Source organism: Rhinopithecus roxellana, chromosome 17, assembly GCF_007565055.1.
Source record: "Rhinopithecus roxellana isolate Shanxi Qingling chromosome 17, ASM756505v1, whole genome shotgun sequence".
Taxonomy (NCBI): domain Eukaryota; kingdom Metazoa; phylum Chordata; class Mammalia; order Primates; family Cercopithecidae; genus Rhinopithecus; species Rhinopithecus roxellana.
Window position 1 is genome coordinate 67754765 of NC_044565.1, and position 23175 is coordinate 67777939.

General features: G+C 39.9%; 1 protein-coding gene and 1 pseudogene across 2 annotated transcripts in view; one reads left to right on the top strand and one right to left on the bottom strand.

The window, feature by feature from the left end:
- ASXL2 (ASXL transcriptional regulator 2) overlaps window positions 1-23175 on the bottom strand; it is a 162833-nt gene that overhangs the window by 112362 nt on the left and 27296 nt on the right. Inside the window, exons 2-3 of one of the 2 annotated variants that reach the window (XM_010383018.2) lie at window positions 10116-10198; window positions 9353-9355 (exon numbers count right to left, since the gene is read on the bottom strand). In XM_010383018.2, the coding sequence (XP_010381320.2) occupies window positions 9353-9355; window positions 10116-10198 (86 nt within the window). The remainder of the gene's footprint in view (window positions 1-9352; window positions 9356-10115; window positions 10199-23175) is intronic. The other variant, XM_030921037.1, reaches the window with a different exon arrangement.
- On the top strand, window positions 22410-22510 carry LOC115894403 (annotated as a pseudogene).

Below are 23175 nucleotides of genomic sequence, written 5' to 3' on the forward strand. Positions count from 1 at the left end.
ATGTTTAAAAAGAAGAAGAGGAGGAAGATGCCAGGCTTAACCACAAAGGTATCGTCCAACCTTAGATATAGTATCAATACAATAAAAAATGTTCTTCATTCTAAAACTAAGCTGTTTCTAATGAAATCACTTCAAGGCAATTCAGCTTAGCAAATAATCAGATGATCTACTCTGCAGGGGTAAGGATTTCTGCTGAAAAGTAGTAGAGAATATTGACTTTATTTCCCTTGCTATATACTTTTGCATGGGAGAGATATGGGAAAAAATAGGTGCTCTGATTGGTTTTAAATATAATGTAAGCTAAAACATATAACCTTCAATACAGTATGAAAGAGATTATTTTCTTCATAAACAAATTGGTACTAATCAGATGTCATTAGGACTCCCCCAGACAAAGAGGTAAAATCTCAATCTCTAAAATGTTTACTGAGCATAACCTTTGCTGGGTGGTTCCCAGAGTTCTTTACAATCTAGGCAGTTGGCCACACTCATTCATTAGCTATATAACTTACTCACCTATATTAATGTTATAGTGTGAAAGATTCAAATTCGCCAAAATTACTAATTATATATCATGAACCCTTGAGATCACTCATGAATGGTCTAATTCAGAAAATGCCCAATTTGTGGACGATAAATTCATGAACAAATAATCTTCCTATTTCCCCTCTTCTATTCATGAATGGAAAGACAAGAAAAACTAGTCAGAGAATAGGGTCTCAAGAACTGAATACTTTACTATTTTTCTCTTCTTTCCTGAAAACTCTATTTCTCTATTAGCTGATGTAAGAGTCAAGATAATACAGTTAATAAGATGCGCAGGCCGGGCGTGGTGGCTCAAGCCTGTAATCCCAGCACTTTGGGAGGCCGAGACGGGCGGATCACGAGGTCAGGAGATCGAGACCATCCTGGCGAACACAGTGAAACCCCGTCTCTACTAAAAATACACAAAAAACTAGCCGGGCGAGGTGGCAGGCGCCTGTAGTCCCAGCTACTTGGGAGGCTGAGGCAGGAGAATGGCGTAAACCCGGGAGGCAGAGCTTGCAGTGAGCTGAGATCTGGCCACTGCACTCTAGCCTGGGTGACAGAGCGAGACTCCGTCTCAACAACAACAACAAAAAAAGATGAGCAAAGCAGGTTAAGGAAACTCCAAAGGGGGAGGGGGTGGGAAGCACTAAAGGCAAGAGCTACTTCAGAAGGAAGGCATTAAGTCTGACACTTAATGCTATAAAAGCACACCTGTAAACACTAATGGCAGCCACAGCTGATGGAGGGGGAAAACCTACTGTATATCTACCGTAAGCGTAGGAATAGTAATGAGTAGTAACAGTAAAGAATTAACAGGCATGGTTTCAAAGAATATTCAGGGTATGTATTCTGTCAACAGTGTGTAGGCTTAATGTGTAGATTTAATTGTTCTATTTTTTGTAAGCCAGAATACCCAAATTGCACACAACCAGTCTCAAGTTCTTATCTGTTTGATATATACTGACATATTCATGCAATAAAATTACTGCAATTTATTTCAGAATAGCCCAGGGTATAAAGACTATTTACAGTTTATGATGGAGGATGTATACTTTTGTTTTTAGAATTCTCCAAAAGTAAAAATTTATATTTCAAAAAAGTGTCTTCAGACCAGGTACTGTGGCTCACATCTGTAATCCCAGCAGTTTGGGAGGCTAAGGTGGGAGGATCCCGTAAGCCCAGGAGTTTGAGACTAGCCTGGGCAACATAGAGACCTTGTCTCTATAAAAAAATTTAAAAATTAGCCAGGCATAGTGGTGTGTGCCCGCAGTCCCAGCTACTCGGAAGCCTGAGGTGGGAGAATCACTTGAGGCTGGGAGGTTGAGGCTGTAGTGAGCCGTGATTAAAAAACAAAACAAAACAAAACCAGAGGCGGCCAGGTGCAGTGGCTCATGCCTGTAAACTCAGCACTTTGGGAGGCCGAAGCAGGGGGACCACTTGAGTTCAGGAGTTCAAGACCAGCCTGGGCAACGTGGCAAAACCCCGTCTCTACAAAAAAAAAAAAAAAAAATTAGCCAAGCATGATGGCGCACGCCTGTGGTCCCGGCTACTTAGGAAGTCAAGGCTGCGGTGAGCCATGATCGTGCTACTGTACTCCAGTCTGGGTGACACTGAAACTGTCTCAAAAAGAAAGAAAGAAAACGAAAGAAATTACATTCACTCATGTGTTTAGCTGTACCTGTATATTTTTACCTATTACATAAATATGTAGTAGCTAATATTTATTCCCCAAAAGGTGGGACAGGTTCCCCAGCAGGGTGCTTTTCAGCAAAGCTCTTCTAGTACCTAGTAGGCAGTTTCCTGCGGCCACCTCAGGCTACAGCACCAATGAACTTTGTCATCCGCTGAGCTAGAGCCCTGCTTTCTCTTTACCTTTCAATAGTTAATCCCTGGTTAATCTGTTAATAACTTCCAGTTAATAACTTTCCTGTTCAAATTACTGTGTACTTTCTGGTCTTCTGATCAGACCCTAAGAACTATAGAACTGTATAGCTCAGAGACTTACACAGAACATTTAAATAAACTCTTAACTTATCAATGCCCAAAATCCCAGAAACAGTTCCATGAAGCCGTGTGGGAGTAGCCACGTGAGCATATTTGGGAGGCTGGAGTTTGAATCACCTCTGACACTTCCTGAAAAATGGCATAGTTTGTAATGACAAGAAGAAACATGGGCTCAAGTCAGGAGAAACTTAAAAACAAACTGGAGCACCAGGTGCTCTTTGTTTCTCTGCAAACTGTAAAATCAGCATCATCAGACAAAAAGGAAAGCACTTTTTTAAAAAGGCTATTTTATATACTGATGGCTAATGACAACCATTTTACTTTCATTCAAAGTAAAATAAAATTCTGAATTCTTTCCCTTAGTAACTGAAGTATATCGTCAAAATGTACACAAAAATGGACACATCTCTCTGAATCTTTGGTTTTATTTCTAGTGTCTCAGGAAGGAAACAAAATACCTAACCATTCCTTCAATATTTAGATTCATACAAATGCACAGTATAATCCAGAATCAACACATGAGCTATAATAATGAGAATAGGGGCTCTTTAAACAAACAAACCCAGTAAACAAAATCTCTACCCAACGAATAATATAGATTTTTAAAAAGCAAACTGTCTACAGAAAAACAAATGAGTAAAAGCTTACAAAATTGTTTTAAAAGTTCTAACAGTACTTCAAATTTGGAACAAGCAATTCTGTGTTGAAGAGCTCAACCCTAGGAAACAACTGCCACATTATCATTTTGTATTTATGTAACAAACAAATTAGGTTAAATTTTAGCCACAGAAAATTGAACAAGGAGGTTAGACATCTCAACAAAATTCTTTTTACTATTTTTGATTTTATGAAAAAACTGTTAATTGGTAAACAGTATGGGAATTAACTTTTCTCTATTTACAAATGACCAGATATCACAGCTACAGCATTTATCTATAGTATCAATAACTTTTCATGTCTTCTTGTTTTAACTGTTACAAAAAGAACTAAGCTAATTTAAAGAACTCCACAATGCCTTTACTATCAACTCTGACTATTAAGCATAACAGAAACAGTTCTTGACCTCTCCTGGCCTAAGTAATGTCCTCCCATTTCACCTGAAACATCAAAACTTTTTTCTTCCCTATTACTCCTATGGGAAATTCTATCTTTTTTTTTTTTTTTTTTTTTTTTTAAGAGGCAGGGTCTTGCTTTGTTGCCCAGGGTTGGAGTGCAGTGGCCCAACCATGGCTCACTGCAGCCTTGACTTCCTGGGCTCAAGTGATCCTCCTGCCTCAGCCTCCCAGCATATTTGGGAGGCTGAAGTTTGAATCACGTCTGACACTTCCTGAAGTGATTATTATTAATATATGAGATACTAATAATACCTCATATATTCATAGGACATATATTCATGGGACTATAGGCCTGCACTGCCATGTTTTCTTTTCTTTTTTAATAAAGACAAGGTCTCGCTATCTTGTTCAGGCTGGTCTCAAACCCTAGGCCTCAAGTGATCCTCCCATCTCAGCTTCCCAAAGTGTTGCAGTTACAGGCATGAGCCACCATGCCCAGCCTAAACTATCTTTAAAATTAGTGCTTTAATGCATAAAAACAACATAATGGAATATAAAAAGTCACAGATCATGGTGAGGGGAAAAATTTAAGGACCTTTTTCTTCCTATATTTTCTAAAATGCTGCTATGCTTTATAGTTATAAACAGGCATTTAATTTAAATATTGTACTGCTTTTGTAAAAAAAAAAAAAGGAATTCATGTTTCTAATTAATTTCCAGAATTCCATACTTTGGATAAATGATTTCCAATCTTACTTACCACCCAACTTCTTAAATCTTGAATCTTTCCCAGCTAGGAGCCAACCACTTCGTTTGTTTTTGTTTTTTTTTTTTCTTTTGAGATGGAGTTTCACTCTTGTTGCCCAGGCTGGAGTGCAATGGCACAGTCTCAGCTCACTGAAACCTCTGCCTCCCGGGTTCAAGCAGTTCTCCTGTCTCAGCCTCCCGAGTAGCTGGGATTACAAGCATGTGCCACCACACCGAGCTAATTTTGTATTTTTAGTGGAGATGGGGTTTCTCCTTGTTGGTCAGCCTGGTCTCGAACTCCCAACCTCAGGTGATCTGCCCATTTCGGCCTCCCAAAGTGCTGGGATTACAGGCATGAGCCACTGCGCCCGGCCCACTTCTTTTCAAATATCTCATTGGTTGGTTGCGGTAAAACCCACATAACATAAAAGTTACCATTTTAACCATTTTTAATCAGTGGCATTAAGTACATTCACAATGCTGTGCAGCTGTTATCATCATCCATCTTCAGAACGTTTTCAACATCTCTAACAGAAATTCTGTACTCATTTAATAGTAACTCACTATTCCCCACTACTCTGGTCTATGGTAACCTCTATCCTACTTTCTCTCTATGAACTTACCTATTTTAGGTATCTCATGTAACTGGAGTCATACACTTGTCTTTTGGGGTCTGGCTTACTTCACTTAGCATAATGTTTTCAAGGTTCATCCATACTGCAGCATGTATCAGAATTTTATGTCTTCTTAAGACTAAATAATACTCCATTTATGCATATACCTTATTTTGTTTATTCATTAATCTGTTCATATTTGTTTTTAATAAAAAATAAAATTTAATAAATTTTAAAATCAAACAAAAATGGTATTGAATAACCTAGGCAAAATTCTTCAAAATGTGGGAGCCAAAGGAAAAATATAAAGGGAGAAGAGCTCAAAGTCATGTACTGAGGTCCAAGGAATGAAAATAAAACAGTAAGCAGTCACACATTTTTGAGAAGCATAATACGTGTTTCATTCTGTAATCTTTCTAAAAAACTTTTAAGAGTATAAGACTACCGGCCGGGCATGGTAACTCATGCCTGGAATCCCAGCACTTTGGGAGGCCAAGGCAGGAGGATCACCTGAGTCCAAGAGTTCAAGACGAGCCTGGGCAACATGGCGAAACCCTTGCCTCTACAAAAAATACAAAAATTAGCTGGACATGGTGGCACATGCAACTCTTGTCCCAGCTACTCAGGAGGCTGAGGTTGTGGGACTTCTTGATCCCAAAAGAACAAGGCTGCAGTGAGATAAGATTGCACCACTGCACTCAGGCCTGGGTAACAGAGCGAGACCCTGTCTCAGAAGAAAAGACTACCATTTGACACATCACTGCAGCAAGAGAATAATCTATAACTATATACGAATATGATCTTCCAATCAATAATACCTCATATATGCATTAACAAGTAGGTTTTAAATACTTGTTATGCACCATATGCTGAGGGGTGGGGAAAGATAATGTCACTGCCTCTGGAGCTACCTTAAAAATGTAAGGTACAGAGAAACTGTATGACTTTTTTTATAACCACAAACATATACAATTTCAAACCTTAATGCTATGAAGAACACAGAACATGACGGGCACGGTGGCTCATGCCTATAATCCTTCCACTTTGGGAGGCTGAGGAAGGCAGATCATTTGAGTTCAGGAGTTCGAGATCGGCCCGGTCAACATGGTGAAACCCTGTCTCTACTAAAAATATAAAATTAGCCAAGCATGGTGGCACGGGCCTGTAGTCCCAGTTACTCGGGAGGCTGAGGGAGGAGAATCACTTGAACCTGGGAGAAAGAGGTTGCAATGAGCCGAGATCACGCCACTGCACTCCAGCCTGGGCGACAAGAGTGAAACTCTGTCTCAAAAAAAAAAAAAGAAAAAAGAAAAGAAAAGAACACAGAACACTACAACCAACTAAAATAGGAAGGTATGATCAAGACCAGAAAGTCAGCCAAAATTCTCTCTGAAAAAGAGGTATACAAATGGAGACCTAGAAGACTTAACTGTCCAACAGCTGAGTGAAAGCACATTCCCTGCTAAGGGTGGTCAGCATGTACTGCTTTGTTGTCCTGTAACTGCATTACCACAACACAGTTTAACCAGGAAAAGCTACTTTCAACTGTCACTATGTGAACCAGAAGCTATCCAATGATTCACATACTTTACTACCTTTTTAAAAAAACTCTTCCATTTTTTCTTGCGGTTTTTTTGTTTGTTTGTTTGTTTTTACTAATCTTTATTTACTATTCCTGCGTGCTCCCTGGAAATGATCATAGTAAGTTTAAAGTCCCAGAGCCTTACTATGTTAGAGCTGGATGATACTGACATTAAGACCTCCTGGCCTCAAGTGATCTGCCTGCCTCGGCCTCCCAAAGTGCTGGGATTACAGGCATGAGCCACTGCACCCACCCACAAAAGGTACTTTTAAAAGTTAATTCTTCAAATGTGTATACATATATATACACACACAAGACTGTATATATATGTATATATGTGTATGTGCATATATGTATGTGCATATATGTGCATATGTGTGTATATGTGTGTGTGTGTGTGTGTATATATACACACAAGACTCGACACAGAGAGACTCTGTCTCAAAAAAAAAAAAAAAATAGAGACAGGGTTTTACCATGTTGGCCAGGCTGGTCTCAAACTCCCGACCTCAGGTGATCCACCCATCTCGGCCTCCCAAAGTGCTGGGATTACAGGCATGAGCCACTGCACCCGGCCTTCAAATGCATTTTTAATTAATTTTAATTAAAATGTTTAATTTTAAAATGTTTACACTCCATTTTTCAGGGCTATGTTATATAAAGTATATAAATATATATATATATAGTTTTTTGTTTGTTTTTTTTTGAGACAGAGACTCGCTCTGTTGCCCAGGCTGGGGTGCACTGGTGCAATCTCAGCTCACTGCAACCTCCACCTCCTGGGTTCCAGCTATTCTCCTGCATCAGCCATCCAAGTAACCGGGATTACACACACGTGTCACCATGCCTGGTTTTTTTTTTTAATAGAGATGGGGTTTTGGCTGGGCACGGTGGCTCACACCTGTAATCCCAGCACTTTGGGAGGCCAAGGCGGGCAGATCATGAGGTCAGGAGACTGAGACCATCCTGGCTAACTCGGTGAAACCATGTCTCTAATAAAAATACAAAAAAATTAGCCAGACGTAGTGGCAGGTGCCTGTAGTCCCAGCTACTCGAGAGGCTGAGGCAGGAGAATGGCGTGAACATGGGAGGTGGAGCCTGCAGTGAGCCGAGATCGCGCCACTGCACCCCAGCCTGGGTGACACAGTGAGACTCCATCTCAAAAAAAAAAAAAAAAAGATAGAGACGGGGTTTTACCATGTTGGCCAGGCTGGTCTCAAACTTCCAACCTCAGGTGATCCGCCCACCTCAGCCTCCCAAAGTGCTGGGATTACAGGTGTGACTCACTGCACCCGGCCTTCAAATGCATTTTAATGTTTTAATTTTAAAATGTTTACATTCAATTTTTCAGGGATGTGTTATATAAAGTAAGGCAGACTAATTTATATTTTACTTTTTCATGTCAATGAAGCAAACCTAATTTATTTCAGCCTACTGAAGTCTGACTATAAATCAAAAAAGAATTCAAACTGCTTTAGAAAGGGAGAGCCAATAAAAAAACCTCAACTAGAATTTCATGTCAAAGAGAAGAAAACGAGTGCCCACAGTCCCAGCTTCAGGAGGCAGAGATGGGAGAATCACTTAAGGCCAGGAGTTGAAGGCTGCAGTACGCCATGATCATGGCTGTGACAGCCACTGTACTCGAGGCTGGGCAACATAACGAGACTCCATCTCTTAAAAAAAAAGAAAGAAAGAAAGAAAGAAAAAATGAGAAATAAAATTTAGAACATGCAATGGCTACTCAGCACTTTGGGAGGCCGAGACGGGCAGAACACGAGGTCAGGAGATCGAGACCATCCCGGCTAACACGGTGAAACCCCATCTCTACTAAAAATATGAAAACTAGCCGGGCGAGGTGGCGGGCGCCTGTAGTCCCAGCTACTCGGGAGGCTGAGGCAGGAGAATGGCGTAAACCCAGGAGGCGGAACTTGCAGTGAGCTGAGATCCGGCCACTGCACTCCAGTCCGGGCAACAGAGCAAGACTCCGCCTCAAAAAAAAAAAAAAAAAGAAATACAATGTCCATTTACAAATATTTGGGCATAGTTTACTGTTTCTCAATGGGAACACAATTGGCACCTGAGATGAAAAACTATTCAACGTGAAGCAATGTCCAGCACAACGCAAGACATTTAGCATTCCTGTTACCTGCCCGCTAAATGCCATTGTGTTCCCCTACCCCAATCACTGTGACAATCAAAAATAGCCCCCCAAAATTCTAAACTCTTTCTCTAAGAGTGTTACACAATGCCACTCATAGTTGAAAACCGGCAGTAGTTTGAAAGCACTGCAAACTTTTCCTAACTTAATGAAAATCTAACATAGACTCCCAAATTTCTGTCTTAATATACAGAGCATACCTAATATAATTTTAACATTTCTTGATGATAGACAGTCTTAAGAACACTGACTATTGGCCAGGCATGGTGGCTCACACCTGTAATCCTAGCACTTTGGGAGGATGAAGCAGGCGGACTGTCTGAGCTCAGGAGGCTGAGAAGAGCCTGGGCAAAATGGTGAAACCCTGTCTCTACTAAAAGTACAAAAATTAGTCAGGCATGGTGGTGCGTGCCTGTAATCCCAGCTACTCAGGAGGCTGAGGCAGGAGAATTGCTTGAACCTGGGAGGCAGAGTTGCAGTGAGCCGAGATCACGCCACTGCACTCTAGCCTGGGAGACAGAATCAGACTCTGTCTCCAAAAAAAAAAAAAAAAAAAAAAAAAAAGACTATTAAGTATTATTGTAATTTTTTTTTTTTTTTTTTTTTTTTTTTTTTTTACAAGACAGCATCTTGCTCTGTCACCAAGGCTGGGGTACAGTAGCACCTTCTTAGCACTCTGCAGCCTTAAACTCCTGGACTCAAGCAATCCTCCCACCTCAGCCTCCCAAATAGCTAGGACTATAGGAGCACACCACCACATCTAGTTCATACAATTTTTGTAGAGATGAGGTTTCACTATGTTGGCCAGGCTGGTTTCAAACTCCTGGCCTCGAGCAATCCTCCCACCTCAGCCTCCCAAAGAGTTGCGATCACAAGCATGAGCCACCATGCCTGGCCTGTTACTGTAATATAATAAGATTCTTGGAAATTAAAGACTGTGTTATCTTCGATCCTGTATTAATGACCCAAGTCTATTATATTTGAACATGATAAGACTATTATTTGACATATATACTGCTTTACAGTTCTTTTTCATTTTATCCTTTTGAGCCAGCATTATTTCTTCTGGGACTATCTGTCTACCTCTAGGATTCTCCCTATATGAGAGTAATTTTTATCACTAATGACCAAGTTTATTAAATCAAAAAGCCTGAAGTGACAGATGAAGTCTTGAAGATGGCTCCAGGTCTTCCTAAAAATTACAGTGCATGGGCTTAAAGATAGCTACCCTCTAAGAATTTAACTTACTTTTGGTTTTAAAACTATGTAATAACTTAAAAAATTCCAAAGATCTGACAGCTGAATAAATCAGAACAAAGCATTTATTATTAAATAATTAATCTTCAGGACTAAAGTACACTATTATATACTACCAAATACTCTGATCAAGTATTATAATTATTACTAATAATATTTAAATAACTCACCTGATTTCTTTTAGTCCTTCTCTCTGGATAACTTGAAGAATTTCTTTATGACTCATGGGTGTATTGGGGTATTTTTCTAAGACCTGAAAAACAAGCATATAATAATAAATTATTTCTTATCTCAAGTTCTTACAATTCTATATATAATTATATTTCTTATGTCTTAATAATTATATCCAGAGCATACATAGCCAGAGACTTTTCATCCCTTATATTTCAGAATAAATGAAAAATTAACAATATATATCAGATCTTCTTTCCCTCAGTCATAAATAGTAAGTCAACTCCTGAAGCAGAAATTGACCAAAAAAGCTAAAATTAACAACCCAATTATTTACTACTAATAATATGCAACTGTTTACTTTCTACCTCCATCCCCACATAACTTCACTACCTGTGACTTACTGCAAGCACATTAAGATCATCCATTTCCTGGTAAATGTATAGCAAAGCCTAGTAAATCACAGGAGCACAATGAATTCTTAACCAAAACAAGTAAACAATATGATTATAATAAAATTAAAGTAATATCTGTGTTCTGGTTCTGGTAAAGACAGAGTAGGCATAGTCCATTCTGTCTCTCCCACTGAATGCAACTAAAAACCTGGACAGAATGCATGAAGCAACTCTTTGAGGACTCCAAAAATGGTAGCAGGTGGCCTAGGGAGGAAAGCATAACTAGGAGTACCACACTAGTCCAGCAGCGAGTTTCCTGATTTTGTTTCCCTCTGGTAGCTCCCCTGAGCCTGGACTTAAAGGCAGCCCAAAACCCGGAACTGCAGGCTAAGTGCAGGCAGAAAGTGCTCCAAGAGAAAAATCTTCTTTGGTCTGAGGCACAGTAAAGAGGGCATTTCTAAATGTTGGATAGAGGGAGAAAAAATTCTCTGGGTCCCCCGCCCCCCACCGCTTTTCTTTTTCTCTGCCGTTGCCCCAGGCAATCGCATGGGAGCAGCTGTGGTAATACTAGCAGTAGCTAGACAGGGACCTAAAACTCCAAGAAAGCAGAACCTTGCAAGTGGACCTACAAGCATGGAAGGAATTCCCATGATTTATCTCGGCCAGGCACAGTGTTTCGTGCCTGTAATCTCGGCACTTTGAGAAGCTGAGGCGGGCAGATGACTTGAGGTCAGGAGTTCAAAACCAGCCTGGCCAACATGGTGAAACCCCATCTCTACTAAAAATACAAAAATTAGTCAGGCATGGTGGTGAGTGCCTGTAATCCCAGCTACTCAGGAGGCTGAGGCAGGAGAATCACTCGAACCTGGGAGACAGAGGTTGCAGTGAGCTGAGATTATGCCACTGCACTCCAGCCTGGGCAACAGAGTGACACTCCATCTCAAAAAAAAAAATTAGTGGGGCACGGTGGTGAACCTGGGAGGCAGAGGTTGCAATAATCCGAGATTGTGCCCCTGCACTACAGCCTTGGCGACAGAGCCTGTCTCAAAAAAAGAAATAATGTCTAATAAACAATTCAAACTTACTCAACATAGGAATAGTAAGGAAATCAGCAACTCACAAGAGAAAACATAAGCTATATACAATAAACCTAAGGTAACAGAGATGTTGGAATTATCAGACAAAAGTAGCTATTACAACTATGCTTCAAGATGTCTGGTGAATATTCTTGAAACAAATAGCTAAGAGTCTCAACAGATATATATGTATATTTCGTATATGTTTTATTTTGTTGTTTATACTTACATTTACATATGAAACAAAAATACAATAACCAGTAATATTTCCAAACATAATACAGCAAGATAAATGGCAGCCAAAATTCAAATCCAAGTCTTGCACCACTATAGCACACTGTGTCCTGTGTTTGTAACTATTTTCTCATTTGGTCAGTCATAAAATCCAATACATATTTCTGTGTATCACGTTCCTTGATCTCTCTGCTACATCTGACATTATTAACTGTTCCCTTCACAGACTTCACTCTCCCAGACTTTTCTTTTTCCCCAAAATATTTTTCTCAGTTTTCTTTGTAGATGTCTTTTTCTGTGCCCATCCCTCAAATATTTTATAAATATCCATTTACCCCTTTTACTTTTCACTCCACCAAAATTTCCCTGAATAACATTAACCAGTCACCAAGCTTTCACCAATCACTCACATTTTGATGAATGAAGCGGCAGTCTGTTAAAAACTATTAAAAATCTGTAAAAGTTGGATATCCCATAAGCATTTCAAACTTCAGATGTCCAAAGTTAAACGTATTGCCTTCATCCAAGTTAAGGCCGATACAGAAAACTGAACCTTTATTTATTTATTGTCTATATACTAAAAATGTATTAAAGTACTGAAAATAAACAAAAATACACCATGGACCTGGACAAATAACAGTTCACAAAAGGGTTAATATAACTGGATAATAACTATATGAAAAAGAATTTGCACACTGAAGTATTTATGGTGAAATCATATGATGTCTGGGACTTCAAAAAATATACAAGAAGTTATGGGTTTAAATATAGCAAGATTGGCCATAAATTGATAATTATAGAAGCTAAATGATGAACACAAAGATATTCACTATATTATTGTCCACTTTTGCATACAAATTCAATATCCTATAAAAATTTATGAAGCAAATGAAATACAATATTTGACTTTACTAGTAATCAAATATAATACATTTCAATGTGGGTTTTTTCCTGCCAATTTAAATGGCAAAAATGGCTACGTTTGCACGTATACATCTGTCCAAGGAGCTAGAAAACTGAAATAAATATTTCTAGAGCGTCATTTCTCTGGCATATCAAATCTTAACTGAAACGTGACTATTAAATCATTATCAGAATGAGTCACACTCAGAACTGAAAATATTTGTATTATTCATGGTAATGGTAAAAATTAGTATTTTCTAATATATTCTGCAGAACAAGAAATTGAGTTATTTTAATATTTTAATGTGTTTGAAACATCATAAGACATTAAGCTATTAGAAGCGGAGACTGGTTGGGTGCAGTGGCTCACACCTGTAATCCCAGCACTTTGGGAGGCTGAGATGGGCAGATCACAAGGTCAGGAGATCAAGACCATCCTGGTTAACACGGTGAAACCCCGTCTCTACTAAAAATACAAAACAATTAGCCGGGCATGGTGGTGGGCGCCTGTAGTCCCAGCTACTCAGGAAGCTGAGGCAGGGGAACAGCGTAAACTCTGAAGGCGGAGCTTGCAGTGAGCGGAGATTGTGCCACCGCACTATCTCAAAAATAAACAAATAAATAAATAGAAGTAGAGACCAAAAATTGTGTCTTTTTAGTAAGGATTTCACTGATTTCCAAGATGTTCTGTACTTTAATCAAACAGAGTAAACCAGTTGGTTAAAACTACTGAAGGAGGCCGGACACGGTGACTCAGGCATGTAATCCCAGTACTTTGGGAGGCCAAGGCAGGTGGATCACCTGAAGTCAAGAGTTCAAGACCAGCCTGGCCAACGTGGTGAAACCCCATCTCTACTAAAAATACAAAAATTAACGGGGCATGGTGGCGGGTACCTGTAGTCCCAGCCACTAGGGAGGCTGAGGCAGGAAAATCACCTGGACCGGGAGGCGGAGGTGGCAGTGAGCCAAGATCGCGCCATTGCGCTCCAGCCTGGATGACAAGAGCAAAACTCCATCTCAAAATATATATATATATATTATATATAGTATATATATTATATTAAATTATATATAATTTTATGTGTATACATTATATATAATTATATATTATATAAATGAAAGAAAAATACTCCTATATGTATTATATATATAGTTACATATATATAATATATATTATATATATGGAGTATTTATTTTCTTTAAAAAAAAAAGTTTATCACAGGTTCCTTTAAATGCTAGGTATTTAGAATTAGTTTTTTTAAGGCCAGGTACAGTGGCTCACACCTGTAATCCCAGCACTTTGGGAGGCCGAGGGCAGATCACTTGAGGCCAGAAATTCAAGACCAGCCTGGCCAACATGGAGAAACCCTCTCTCTGCTAAAAAACACACGCAAAAAATTAGCTAGGTGTGGTGGTGGGCACCTATAATCCCAGTTACTCAGGAGGCTGGTTCAAGAATTCAAGAATCACCTGAACCCAGGAAGCAGACACTGCAGTGAGCCGAGACAGCGCCACTGTACTCCAGCCTGGGTGAAAGAGCGAGACTCCATCTCCAGAAAAAAAAAAAAAGTTTTTTGTTGTTGTCTTTTTTGAGACAGGGTCTCACTGTATTGCCCAGGTGGAGTGCAGTGGTGCAATCACAGCTCACTGCAACCTCCGTCTCCCAGGCTCAAGCTATGCTCCCACCTCAGTCTCCAGAGTAGCTAGGACTACAGGCATGTGCCACCACACCTGGCTAATTTTTGTATTTTTTTGTGCAGACAGGGTTTGCCATGTTGCCCAGGCTGGTCTTGAACTCCTGGGTTTTTGTACTTTTTGTAGAGAAGGGGTTTAGCCATGTTGTCCAGGCTGGTCTCAAATTCCTGGGCTCAATGTTCCACCTGCCTCGGCCTCCCAGGGTGCTAGGATTACCAGTGTGAGCTACTATAACTGGCCTAGAATTAGTTTTAACATAGAAAAGTACTATACTAAATTTTCTCAGACTGCTTAAAGCTATAGTTTGGGGGAGAAAGAAAAATGTTTTTCAATTAAAGACTTACATAGTATACTTTTAAAACTTTGTATTATGGAAATCTAAAAATGTTCACCAAATTAGAACATTACAATGAACCACCCCATACCCATCACCCATTTCCAACAATTATCAACACACGGCCTATCTTGTTTCATCCATACCTTCAGCCACCCTCCGTCTGCAAACTGGGTTATTCTGAAGCATGCCACTGACATTTCATTCATTATTATTGTGATATATATCTCTGACAACAAGGACTTAAAAAAATATTTTACACCTCAGAAAATGACTATAATTCCTTAATATAAAATTATTTAGTCAATGTCCCAAATTTACAGGAAAAAACCACTGCTTTTAAATACTTGATTTGTTCAAATCGATAGACTTACATATACTGGATTTGGCTAACACATGTCTTGAAGTATCTTTTAATCTACGGATTTCTCTCATTCTTTTTTCTTCCAATTTACTTACAGAAAAAAAACTAGTAAACTGTACTGTAGTTACACATATTCTGTATCTTGCTAATCGTATGGTCCTCTGTCCCTTGCATTTCCTGAAAATTAGAATCGAAACCTAGAGGCTTGCTCAGATTCAGATTTTATTTTAGCAAGAAAACTTCATAGGCTTACAGTATACTTCCTACCACGCCACATCAGAACACACAAAATATCTATGATCTCTTTTTTGAGATGCTAAGATATATCAGTGGGATAGTTGTGGTCTACCTGATCCACTTATTACAAAGCTTCCTATCAGCATTTCAATCTAATTGTTTTAGCAGCCACTGATGATCACTATCTCCATCACTTTATTTAGGGGTTGGAAAGTGCTGATGGTCCATCGTTCCTTTTCCATTTATAAGCCAGAGCCCTTCTAAAAAGAAATACTTTCCACTATCAAATATATTTGGTTACCCCAGGTACAATCCATATTGAAAAACCAGGATAAAGCTGCACGCGGTGGCTCACGCCTGTAATCCCAGCAGGCCAAGGCGGGTGGATCACCTGAGGTCAGGAGTTCGAGACCAGCCTGGCCAACATGGTGAAACCCCGTCTCTACTAAAAACACAAAAATTAGCCGGGTGTGGTGGCGCATGCCTGTAATCCCAGCTACTCAGGAGGCTGAGGCAAGAGAATCGCTTGAACCCAGGAGGCGAAATTTGCAGTGAGCAAGACTGCGCCACCGCACTCCAAACTAGGTGACAAGAGCAAAACTCCTCCAAAAAAAAAAAAAAAAGGCAGGATAAGCAACTTATTTTTGTATTTACTGTTTTCAGAATAATTAGCTGGTTTTCTGGCATGCTGCAAAGGTGATGTTGGTTTTTGTTTGAAATACCACTATTATGAGTATAATTTTATAAAGTACCATTATGCATTTAAATATATTTTTGTGCTTTAATTACTGTATTTCCTCACTTGTGAATTGGCTACTCATTGGCTATTGTCCACTCACATACCATTTGTGAGAGCTCTCTAATTTACATTAAATATATTGAAACATTTACTGTCACATTTATTACAAACCCTTTCTTCCAGTTTATACTTCATCTTTTTACCACTATTGATTTTCCATGAAAGTTTTTATTAATTTCATGTATTGTAACTGACTGGTCTTTTCTATTTCTTTAAAAATGTTTACACTTAAATGTAGTTACCCTCCCTTTGATAACTTAATACTTTTTCTGTATTCGTTTACATTTAACTCTTATAATTCATATAAGAAAAAGTGCATGGGCCAGGCTCAGTGGCTCATGTCTGTAATCCCAGCACTTTGGGAGGCCAAGGCGGGCAGATCACTTGAGGCCAGGAGTAAGAGACCAGCCTGCCCAACATGACCAAACCCTGGTTCTACTAAAAATACAAAAATTAGCTGGGTGTGGTGGCACACGCCTGTTATCCCAGCTACTCGGGAGGCTGAGGGACAAGAATCTGAGGCATGAGAATCCTGAGAGCTAATCCCTGGGAGGCAGGGGTTGCCATGAGCCGAGATAGTGCCACTAGACTCCAACCTCGGCGATAGAGTGAGACTCTGCCTCCCCCACCAAAAAAAGAAAGAAAATGTGCATAGAGAGAAATGAGAAAAATGTGCAGACACACTAGAAAAAAACCAAGAGGGAGAGAATGAGGGGAAAAAAACCCTGTCTTGGCCATATATATTACTGAGCAAACATGCTGTATGAACCATTACATTATCTTACCACAAGTGGAAAAGACTACAGTAGTTTTGCAAAACTGTTAGCTTACATTAACCACAGGAGGGCAGTGTTTATCAAACAAAACCTCATTCCACTGCTGCTCATGGAACTTCAAAGTACAATTTTTAGAAACTACTTTATGACTCAGAATAATTAAAATCAACACTACATAGATTTAAAGCTAGATTTTTAAAGGGTGCTTAATATATTTACTTCTTAGCTTGCAGATTCCCAATTCAGTTAATAAAAAGGATTTAAAAATTTTATTTTCTGAACACTCAAGAATTGAGTTACCTCTAAGATTCAAGTTTGATTCTAGCCTAAATAACAGGAATATTTCAATTATTGTTGCATTATGAGTTCATTCCAGATATACAGATGTGCAGAGTCTGAATTTTGTACAATCTATATGACTGTTACATTTTAAATGTCCAAATAAGTAACACAGTGGTCTTTATATAGAGTTCTATCAGTGTTAGAAGGCTCATTTACTGCCCAAAAGCTTTAATTAGGGTAACTTGTGCCATACCAATAAATCAAATCAGCCAACAATAAAGAGTGAGAAGAGACGAGAGCTTATGCTATAGAACAATATATCAACATTTAAGAGCCAGAGAAGAACTAGGAAATAAACTAAGTGACCAGAGGGATAAGAAGAAAACCAGAAAACACTGGTGTTTCAGAAAAGACAGAAGTATTCTAAGGTTTAGGTGGCCAACAATGTCAAATGCTGCCTAGAATCTGAGATAACAACAGAAATGTATCCCCTGTATTTGGCAACAAAGGGATCTTTAATTAGCTTTGTAAATTCGGATTCCACTTAATGCAGAGGGAAGAAATCAGATGTGAGGGGATTTAGCACTGACTGGGAGTAGTAATAGGGAATTAAAACAACTCTTTCTAGGACAATAAAGAAAAAATGTGGAATTGAGGAATAACTGTTTCGTCAAATGAAGTTTCACTGAACCAGGATAAAGGGAGACCCAAACATCCCTAGATATCCCATATTCCCCCTTTCCACCATGAGAGGCAAGTAATTTCAGATACATTTTTTGACAAATCCCTCATTATCTGAGCTTGAGGTACTAGTTCCGATTTGACACTCAAGAACAAAATGAATTCAGAGGATCTGGTTTCCCTCAGTTACTAAACTCATGATACACTCACCTGAGTTCAGGAGCTCAACACATGAGAGTAACAAGGAACACATGGTATTTAGACAGAAATGTTATCTAAAAGAGCCTTCAGAGGAAAGCGGGAAAAAGTCCTTACCTGGCTGTTTAGCAGTCTGTTGATCACTACCTGTGTCCTGAGATGCACTTTTCTGTTCAGCTTCTGTCACACTAGACTCTCGTGGTTCACTCTTCTCTACCTCTCTACTAGCAACTTCCTCATTGTCCAGTCTTTTAATGTTGGTCTTCTTCAGGATTCTTTTCTCCTCAGTGTTTACTCGCCTTGGACATTTTCATCCTCCCATGGGTTCAAAAATAGCTATGCTCCTATAGCAGCAACCTAATACATCCCCAGTACTGCTTATCACAGTGCACCAGTTTTTTGTTTTTGAGACAGCGACTCACTCTGTCGCCCAAGGTGGCATGCAGTTCCATACCTGGAGTACATGATCATAGCTCACTGCAGCCTCAAACTCCTGGGCTCAAGGAATCCTCCTGCCTCAACCTCCCAAATAGCTAGGACTACAAGTGTGAGCCACCATGCCCAGCCTTATTCATCTAGTATTACTAGTGCCTATATGACAGATCTAAAACACTTAATGGTTGGCTGATGGAATTAGGAACACGGGTGGCAAGACTAGCTTTAGACACTAGTAAAAATGCCTCTTTTAAAAAAAGGATAAAAGGTGAGGGAAGGCCAGGCGTGGTGGCTCACACCTGTAATCCCAGCACTTGGGAGGCCGAGGTGGGTGGATCACCTGAGGTCGGGAGTTCAAGACCAGCCTGACCAACATGGAGAAACCCCATCTCTACTAAAAATACAAAATTAGCCAGGCATGGTAGCGTATGCCTCTAATCCCAGCTACTCGGGAGGCTGAGGGAGGAGAATCACTTGAACCCAGGAGGCGGAGGTTGCGGTGAGCCGAGATCTATACAGAGAGGCACCTACAGATATACAGAGAACATTACAGAAGCTGACTTTGTAAGCTCATGGGCATAGTTTACCTAGGGGTCCCTCAAATCTGAACAGCTCTATCAAGTCACTTTGGTTTAGTCTTTCCCAGCTTGTATTCTTTTAATTATCCAAAAAGTCTGGAGGTTATACACACTCCCTAGTTCAAGAAAAAAAGCTCTCAACCAAACTCTCTTCAAACTCTGAAGAATTAATAACACTAACAGTTAATACTTATTTAGCATTTAATTGCCAAGCACTATTCTAAGTGATTTAGATATGTTAGCTTATTTAACCTTTACGATAAACCTATGCGGTAGATACTATCAGCCCATTTTTTTCAGATGTGAAAACTGAGGTGCAGAGAAATTAAATAACTTGTCTAAGGTTTCATCAGCTAATTAATGAAAAGAGCCACTGCTGCTGCTGAGTTGCCCAACTTGTCATCAGCAGAATCCAACTCTCAGCACTCTATGTTATAATTCCTCAAAAACAAGAACCAACCATTTCAGTGGCTCTGAAGGTGACAACAATTTGTAGCTTAACCTAGTAGGTGCTCCTTGGTGCTTCCACATCTAATGATAAAACGCAAGTGCAGCACATGACAAAGGCACCATAAGGAAAAGAGAAATAGGGGCTTAGACTCCTCAGGAATGATGGCCTCAGGCAAGCAACCTTGATCAGCTGCAGTCTGGCCATGAGTGAGGGAAATCTAGACTAGGCAGTGGCAGAGGGAGATGATGAATATCAATATGGCCTCAGAACCAGCTGCTGCAGCAGAGACTATGACCTATTCCACTAATCCTCTATAGTAAGCCATTTTAAGAGACCGCTGCCAGCGTCTGTCTTGAGGAACTAGTGTCAAGCACAGGCTTACTGTGGAGCACAAGCCATTAAGAAACACATCCAAATAGAACCTTACAGTGTCCTGCAACACACACGTCCCTCAAGAACCTCCTCAGCTCTGGCAAACAGTGCCTCTCACACACTGTCAGCATGCCACCTTCACTCATGCTGCTCTGTATCTGACATACCTTCCCTACTCCTTTCGACAGATACCTCAAAGTTTATCACTTAACAAAATAGCAAAGATTTTTAAACTGATAATATTAAATTCTTCAAGAGTTGAATAAGACAGGCACATACACACTAAACAGTGGAGAGGGTAAAATGATACACCTTTATAGACAGTAATTTGGTAATAGGCCAGGCGCGGTGGCTCACATTTGTAATCCCAGCACTACTTGGGAGGCCGAGGTGGGTGGATTGCTTTGAGCCCAGGAGTTAGAGACCAGCCTTGGAAACATGGTGAAATCCTATCTCTACTAAAAATATAAAAATTAAGCTCACACTTGTAATCTCAGCACTTTGGAAGGCCAAGGTGGGCGGATTCCCTGAGGTCAGGAGATTGAGACCAGCCTGGCCAACATGGCAAAACCCCGTCTCTTTTAAAAACACAAAAATTAGCCAGGCATGGTGGTGTATGCCTGTAATCCCAACTCGGGAAGCTGAGGCAGGAGAATAGCTTGAACCCAGGAGGTGGAGGTTGCAGTGAGCTGAGATCATGCCATTGCACTCCAGCCTGGGCGACAGAGTGAGACTCTGTCTCAAATAAATAAATAAAAATATAAAAATTAGCTGGGCATGGCAGCACACACCTGTGGTCTCAGGTACTCAAGAGGCTGAGTGGGTGGACTGCTTGGTCCCAGGAGGCAGAGGTTGCAGTGAGCCGAGATCGTGTCACTACACGCTAGCCTGGGTGACAGAGTGAGACCCTGTCTCAAAAAAAAAAAAATTTGGTATTAACTTCTACAGCCTTTCAAAGAGTGACACCCTCTTACCCAGTAACCCTTCTTCTAGCAAATCTGTCAAAGCAAAGTAACAGAAATACATGAGGCCTAGGCACAAAAGTGTTACTGCAGTATTATTTGTAACAAAGTTATAAAAATAAATAATCTAAATAAACACCCAATACTAAGATAATCAAGTAATTTAACTCCCCTTCCAAAGAGATCCATCCTTAGCACATGAGCAAAGAGAGAGCACAGGCCTCTTTATCTTTGTGCTCCTCAAATTAGACAATACCCAAAACTTAAGAGAAACCCAATAAATTATTCCTAAATTGAAAATATATTGTTATTAAAAATGCTTTTGAGTTTCCAAAGATAAGGAAATGCTTATGAATATAAAATTGAATACACAATAAGATTTCGATTAAATTTTAAAAACAGGATTAGGAATAAATATACAAATATTAATAATATGACGTTAGATCAGAGTGTTAATTTATAATTCAGGCCCACAGTATAAACAGGCTTCAGGATTCCATGAATCCCTTTGGAATCAGATATAGTATTTTGTGTTTATATCTTTTTCTGGGGAGAAGATCTATAGCTTTCATCAAGTTCCAAAGGGACAGTGGGCGCCTGTAATCCCAGCTACTTGGGAGGCTGAGGCAGGAGAATCGCTTCAACCCAGGAGGCGGAGGTTGCAGTGAACCGAGATCCTGCCATTGCACTTCAGCCTGGGCAACAAGAGTGAAAAAAAAAAAAAAAAGAAAACCTCAAAAAACATAAAGTGCCCCAACTTACTTTCTGATTAAAATGCAAGAAAACCGGCAAGGTGCAGTGGCTCACTGCTGTAATCCCAGTACTTTGGGAGAGAGAGGTGGGCGGATCATCTGAGGTCAGGAGTTAAGAGACCAGCCTGGCCAACATGGTGAAACATAGTCTCTACTAAAAGCACAAAAATTACCCAGGCATGGTGGCACTCGCTTGTAGTCCCAGCTACTCGGGAGGCTGAGGCACAAGAATCGCTTGAACCTGGGGAGAAGGAGGTTGCGGTGAGCTAAAATTGTGCCACTGCACCCCAGCCTGGGTGACAGCGTGAGACTCTGTCTCCAAAAACAAACAAACAAAAAAAAGGCAAGAAAACCATAAGTTAGCAATAAAAAAAAATCCTTATAATCATTTTTCATCTCTACCCCCAGAAAGTCTTGGAACAAGAAAAAAATCACGATTATGGTATCTACCTAAGAGAAGAAGTAAAAGAAAGGTACAATTATGTAAAAGGAAACAATTTATTATTTGTAGATGTCTTTATGATACTCTTAAAATAATTGATCTTTTTACTACAGTTGATTTGAACAAATATCTAAGCACCTACTACAGCTGCATTTCCTAACAAGTCATCCAAAATACAGCTATACTATGACTACCCAAACTTATACTCTACTATCCTCAATATATTAGCTCCACAAGATTAAGTTAGTCCAATTCCAAGGTCCCTCAAAAATAAGTCTCACATATGCCTTTGGTAATGAAGCTATCCTCTGTTAAAATGCCATTTTTGTGCTCCCTTCTGCATCACACATACTAAGAACATGCAGAGAAGATCTGCACGGCCCCTGCACAAGGATGACATGCAAACTCATGAAGCATTTTGTATTTTTAAAATATAATAAAAATTTAAAAAATAAAATGCCGTTTTCTCCCCAAACCCATTATCAATGCATAATCTTTTTTTTTTTTTTTTTTTTTGAAACGGAGTCTCGCTCTGTCACCCAGGCTGGAGTGCTGTGGCTGGATCTCGGCTCACTGCAAGCTCCGCCTCCCGGGTTCACGCCATTCTCCTGCCTCAGCCTCCCAAGTAGCTGGGACTACAGGCGCCGCCACCTCGCCCAGCTAGTTTTTTGTATTTTTAGTAGAGACAGGGTTTCACCGTGTTAGCCAGGATGGTCTCGATCTCCTGACCTCGTGATCCGCCCGTCTCGGCCTCCCAAAGTGCTGGGATTACAGGCTTGAGCCACCGCGCCCGGCCGCATAATCTTTTTTAAGGGTCCAGAATGACAGCTATAAAGACTGTTATAAGAGAAAGGCATAATTTTTACTGTTAGTTGCTGTGGGTCCATGAACTCCACAAAGCTTAAGGTAGATTTGTTTCTACCATTCAACATTCTTCTGCTAAAAAGGCCCTGATTTTCTTTTGGAGATCCATCCCCTACTCCACTCTAAATCCACACAGTGGAAACCAACACTAGCAGTAACACATGAAACCCAATTAGCACTTCCCATCCTCTTGACCACAGTAAATGGTTTACTAATGGGAAGAAGTCTC